Genomic DNA, 6,000 nt, shown 5'->3' with positions numbered 1-6,000 from the left:
ACGCCTTTGAACACATGCTTGCCCACTTCTCTGAGCACTCATACTTTTATTCCTTAGTAGAAATTCCTAGAAACCTGCACATTTGTTTACATCGTGACCAGCTGCAAGACTGGAAGTGAGGTGGCTGAAAGTAGGAATCCGTAGGTGGGTTGCGCCTCAAAATCCCCGCGGAACTTTGTCAAAATGTCGTGCTCGGACCCCGCCTCGGAAGACCTGTGATGGTTCCGGGCACTGGCATTATTTTAAAGGACTGCAGGAGAGTCTGCGGTGCCCGCGGTGACAGCTAGAGTAAGCGCGCGGTCGCGGCAGGTGCAAAGGCGCAGAGTTTGTAAAACACGCTCCGCACTTGGGCAGCTCGCGAGCCTCCGTAGCCGCCTTCGTAAGGGGCTTGGGAGGAATGCGACTCGAACGATCTCCATACTCCTCCCGGCCCCAGTGTTGGGGGTCCAGTTTTGATTCTACCCGCCTCCCCGCTTAAGCAGGCCGGGCGGCGGGGGTGGGGGTGGGAGAGACAGCTGGGATGATGACGTAATGTGCTCACGACTGGCTCCGGGGGCGACCAGCAGGCGGGGGTGGAAGGTGTTAACCCTTCAATCCCCAGCGAGTGGATGGAGTAGCTTGTGGAGCCGAACCGACAGAAAAGGGAGCGATTCCTTTAAGCCAGGGGGAGGAGGTTGGGTTGAGGACCTGGAGGCTTCTCTTCGCATTCGCTAAGAGGCCACCAGAGGAGGGGCCTCGGTATGCAAATCTGAGCTGCTGATCGCTGACGCGCCATCACCCCACGCGCCGCTTCGCGCGCCGATTGGCCAGGACGAGCCTGGCCCCATTGACAACAAACAAGGAGGCGCCCGGCCTGGGGGCGGGGCCCCAGAGGGCGCGGGTGGGGGCGGGGGAGGCCCGCCCCGCCCCTCCCGCGCGGCCCAAGCATGGCGGCGGCTGGCAGCGGCCGGTGAGGCGGTACCTGGTGGAGTCTGCTGGGTGTCATGGGCGGTGACGGCGGCACCGCCCCCGCGTCTCCCTGAGCGGGACGGCAGGGGGTCCTCTGCGCCAAGCCGGACGATGGACGGGAGTGGCGAGCTGGGCGGTCTGGAGACCATGGAGACGCTCACGGAGCTAGGCGACGAGCTGACCCTGGGGGACATCGACGGTGAGTGGGGGGTGGGCGGGAGTGCGGGGGCGCGCGGAGAGGAAGGGGTTACGGCGGCGCGCGCGGGTGCGCGTGCGCCCACCCCTCGGCAGCCCCGTCTCGCGCGGAAAGACCTGGCACGCGCGGTCGCCCCGGCGGCCCCCAACCCTTCCGGACGCTGTGGGTTTGAGCCCCGCCCGGCCGTTCCGCTCGGCAGGCCGCGGGATTGCTCCCGGGCACCTCGTGTCCGGAAGCGCCGCGCGGGTCGTGGGGCTGGGAGCGTGGAGCTGGGGGCGTCGCGGGGGCCCAGCGGGAGCGGCCTGAGGAGAGCGCGCGGCTGCTGCCTCTCTCGCGCTACTACACGCGAGGGCCGGAGTCCGCTGGCCCGCCTCGCGGCTCCGCGTCGCACCTGTCACTCCCCGCCGGGCCGCGTGGGCGGCTTTGGAGTTCCCTGGGCCGGGCACCCAGGCTCCGCGCCCTCAGCCCTCGTCTTCCCGGGGTTGAGCCACGGCCGAACCTCCTGGCGCTTGGGAAAACTTTGGGCAGCGAGCGGCTGCAGAAGCAAGGTGTGATGAAGTTAGCGGTGGCGGCGGAGTGTGGACGCATCTCTCCGGGCTAGAGACCCGGGCGGTCCTGCCGTCGCACTGCAAAGGGAGTTGAGCAGCAGGAATTTTGAGTTATGGCTCCTCGGGGACAGGCTGGGGAGCGGGTGGCCTTTGTTCCGGCGACCTTAACAGCGGAGAGGAAGAGCTGGTAGGAGCCCAGAGATCATTTTGTAACCACAGAACCCAAAGTTTGGAGAGGGTCGGCGACTTGCCCAAGGTCACGCAGCTGGTTACGGGGTTCCTGGGCCAGTGTTGGTGTCGCTGCTCCATCAGGCTTTCACCTGCTCCTTGGGGGTGAGAAGTCCAATGAGTAGGTTAGTCGTCATCATAGTAAATCTGAATAGGTGGGCTCTTCTGATATTCTAGGCCCCAAACGCTTACGTTGTTTCACTTATTCCTTACAGTCCCTTGAGGTAGATATTATTGCTCCCTTTTTGCAGGAGACTGAGGCCAGAAGATGTTAACTTGTTTAAGGTCACTCATTTTAGATCGGGCAGAACCCATGCTCTTAATCAGTAACTGAGGTGCATTGTATCTTGAGTTTACAAAGTGCTTTCGTGTCCAAGATCTCACTACAGCCTTGCAGGCAGGTGTGTGATGGCTACAATCGCATTATACAGATGAAGGAAACCAAGGCAGCAGAAGATTCTCTTCCAGGGGAAGAGATAGTGGCAGCAGCTAATTGAAAAGAATCCGTTTCCCATTTTGCCTCTGTAACATTTCACCCCTTAGCCTGACCTTGCTTTCTGATTTTGGTCGTCCAGGCAGTGTGATAAGACCCTTAAATGAAGCCCCAAATCTGATTATAGACTTTTCCACTGGGTGCTCCTACATACAGAGATGTGTTGACAAATGGGGGAGGGAGGTTCTTGGAAAGGGCAGCTAACACGTTTTGAGTACTTACGTACCAGGCACCGTGTTAAGCAGTCAATGTACATTAATCCTTAACAAGTTCCATCAGGTAGACTGCTTGTTATACTACATTCATCCCCTTTTTATAGATCCTGAAACTGAGGCTCACGGCAGTTGATTAACTTACTCAAGGTTACACAGCCAGGAAGGAGTGTGTCCAAAGCTGCCTACCAGCAACCTCACACAAAGAAATTCAAGTGCATTTTGCATTCCCATTCCAAAATTGATCCATATTTGTCTTAATTTGTAGTGCATTAAAGTACCTGGTGGTTAAGTATTAACCTTATCCCTGTAGGTTTCTGAGTAAAACGTACATTGTGGAAACATATTTCTACATGTAGTTCAGTGGCTTCACAGGGCTCCATATTAGATTTGGGGGAAGATGGCTCCCTGTCTTCATTGGTCAACAAGTATTCAAGTGCCAGCTGTAATTTCTGAGCTGTAGGGAACATGAAAAGATACGAAACAGAGACTTTTATGGCTTTGTGGAGCTTGAGCTGAAGAATAATAAAACTGTAATGCTGAGTATAGAAAAGCTCACAGCTATGCAGAGCAATTAGTGAAAGTCAGCATGGAGGGAGCTTGGTAAAGACTGGCTTTCCAGGAAGACCACACCAGGGAGATGGCCCTGGACTTGGGTCTCGGAGGAAAGAAGGGTTGGGTGGGCTGAGGACCCGTTGTCTGCAGACACAAATATCCCTGAATACTTTCCCATCCATCCCCCTCCAGAACATCAGCCCCATGAGGGCCAGGGCCTTCGTTTTGTTTCTTTCACCTAGAATTAAATATTTGTGGACTGCCTGAATGGATCTAGGGGCCTTGAGCTAGGCAGGATTCTCAGTTGTACTAGGCTCAGTCCTTGGTGTTGGGTTAGATCAGGGCTGGCCAGGCTAGATGGTTCTAGGAGCCAGTTGGGTGAAGAAGAAGAGACTCTGGGTATGAATGTATACATTTCTTTTGTATGTGCATGGTGGGGGAGAGGGTATCCACCACCTCGAGGGCTGATGCCTGCCTCGAGGAGGCAGCCACGTGGGTATGAGGTGATAATGCTAAGAGGGTGGTGGGATGGGGATAGGAAGTGGCCATTGTGCACGGTGCTGGACATGATAGGACCTGGCCACAGTGAAACCTGGCCCTGAAGGCAGAGAGGCGGTGGAATTCTAAGATCCCATTAAGGCTTTGATCCTGGGCATTGGGAGGGTTCTTCTCCAGCAGGAAGAGCTGGTTTGGGGAGGTGATGAAAATTTGTCTTAAATGGACTGAAATCGAGGTGCCAGTAGGAAATGGGAGGCAGATATTAAGAAGAAGGTCAAAACTGGGGATGGAGATTGACCAGACACCCATATTGATGAGTTGAGGATAGAGGTGAGAGGAGAAGATGAACTGGGGGTCAGATCCGGTGAGGGAAGCGTCATAACCTAAGGGGAAGTGAGCTTTTTGAGGAGCAGTTAGTGGATGGTGGAGACAAAGCTGCAGAAGACAGCAAGGATGACAAAGCTGTGAAAGGACCCACAGGATTTGGCAGTTAGGAGATCCACCTTTGACAGAGCAGTCTGATGAAGTGGTCCAAGGCCAGGGCCAGAACGAAGTCGGGAGTGAGCCAGTGGTGGGCAAGGAGAGGCAGCTGTTCTCTGTGGAGAAGGTTGAAGAGACTTTTCAGTGAGCTAGCTTGCTTCCTGTCCTCATGGATGTGCCTCTTCTGGACATTTCGTATAAGTAGAATCATCCGATAGGTGGCCTTCCTCACTTAGCATAGTGCTGTGGTTCATCCGTGTGGCAGCAGAGTTCCCTTATATGGAGGCACCATGTTTTGTTTATCCATTAATCAGTTGTTGGACATTTAGGTTGTTTCCACTTTTTGGCTATTATAAATGAAGCTGCTGGGAGCATTCACATACAGGTTTTTCTGTGGACATGTTTTCTTTTCTCTTGGGCAGATCCTCTACAGTTTTTTGTCGCTGTTTTTCTCTAGGGCTTATAATAGCCCCATTTATTCACTTGCTTACTTTCCATGTTCCCGTAACTAATTCAGCCCTAAATCTTGTGACAGAAGCTCAGTTTGGTGGTCAGTTCCTTTCACCCTGCCTTGTTGATGTCTTCTGGAGCTTTCCCTCTTTTTGCCCCATCTGATGGTTGTCTAGGTCTGCTGTTCCACACTTACCCTGAGTCTGCCCTTAACCATCACCGGGGGTCGGGAGCGATGTTGAAGCCTTTGTTCCCTAGTTGTTTTTTTTTAATCCCTAGTTGTTTTGGTGGAGCACATCTTCCAGTAGTTTCCTAAGGAAGTGTACATCAGAGGTAAATTTAGGGGGCCTTACCTCTCTTAAAAAACCTTTATTCTAACCTCTCCAACTTAATAGTTTGGGTGAGTTTAGAATTTTAGGTTGAAGGCATTGCCTAATTGTTTTCTAGCTTCCAGTAGTTGAGAAATCTGATACCATTTTGACTCCTGACCCTGTGTGTGTGACATGTTTTCTCTGGAGGCTTGTGGGCTCTTGTCTTGATCCCTGGTGCTCTGAACTCCATGACGATGTCTGCTGATGTGACTGAGCTGTCAGTAACTGTCCCTGCTTGTTGGGCTCTGAAGGGCTCACAAAGTCAGATACTTGCATTCATGCGGTCCTCCTGTTGGTAACCCACCCTGTACCCCAGGCTGCAGAGAAACTTGCAGTTCCTGAGCCTTTGGGTGGCACTGTCTTGGGCCTCTGCTGGCTTCTCCCAGCAGTCAGGTCAGTCTTTGGCAGAGTCTCATGACAGTACCTGGCACTGAAGAGGTGCTCTGTAAAGGTGTGTCTCAAGAGGAGAGGAAAGCACTTCAAGTTCAGGATGTTGGGTGGGCTCCTAGCCTAGGTGTCCACATCACTGGGAAGGTTAGTGGGGCCAACCTGGTGGGGAGGGTGTGACCAGCACACCACCACTGGCAGGGGAGGTGAGGAGAAGGGTTAGGAACTGACTTCATGTTTCTCTAGTGAGTCATACTTTGGAAAAACTGCTCAGTGAGGTGAAGCACAGATCTACTTTTTACCCCTTTCTCCGGATGTGAGCTTTGTCTTGACACTAGAATATATACCACTGTCGCTAGTATTTGCATTGAAAGAGCTGCTGTTGCTCTCAGCATGTTTATTTTCTACCAGTTTTTGGCTCCTGGTCTCATCCAGTTCCGTTTCCTGGGATACGTCTTCTGGGGTTGCTCAGACCACTGAACTAGTCTCCTGGGGTTTCTCCTCCTTCCTGGGTCTGTTTGGTCTCGCCCTTGACAAACGTTGTCACATTCACACCCAGGCTTTTGGCCCAAAGCTCTTGAGCGCTGCCTGCCTCTCATATCAGTCTTTTCTGTCATTCTCATACTCAGCTCAG

At 53.5% G+C, this 6,000-nt stretch overlaps 1 protein-coding gene across 2 annotated transcripts in view; it reads left to right on the top strand.

Moving 5' to 3' along the window:
- Positions 1–1,013: 1,013 nt before the first annotated feature.
- Positions 1,014–6,000, top strand: part of SREBF2 (sterol regulatory element binding transcription factor 2) — a 59,469-nt gene continuing 54,482 nt past the window's right edge. For both annotated transcript variants that reach the window (XM_057742126.1, XM_057742127.1), the window contains exon 1: positions 1,014–1,147. In XM_057742126.1, coding sequence (XP_057598109.1) covers positions 1,060–1,147 — 88 coding nt within the window. In that variant the 5' untranslated portion in view covers positions 1,014–1,059. The remainder of the gene's footprint in view (positions 1,148–6,000) is intronic.

The sequence above is a fragment of the Hippopotamus amphibius genome, chromosome 7 (genome assembly GCF_030028045.1).
Source record: "Hippopotamus amphibius kiboko isolate mHipAmp2 chromosome 7, mHipAmp2.hap2, whole genome shotgun sequence".
Lineage (NCBI taxonomy): Eukaryota > Metazoa > Chordata > Mammalia > Artiodactyla > Hippopotamidae > Hippopotamus > Hippopotamus amphibius.
The sequence above is the reverse complement of the archived record's forward strand: the minus strand, read 5'-3'. Positions and strand labels throughout refer to the sequence as shown.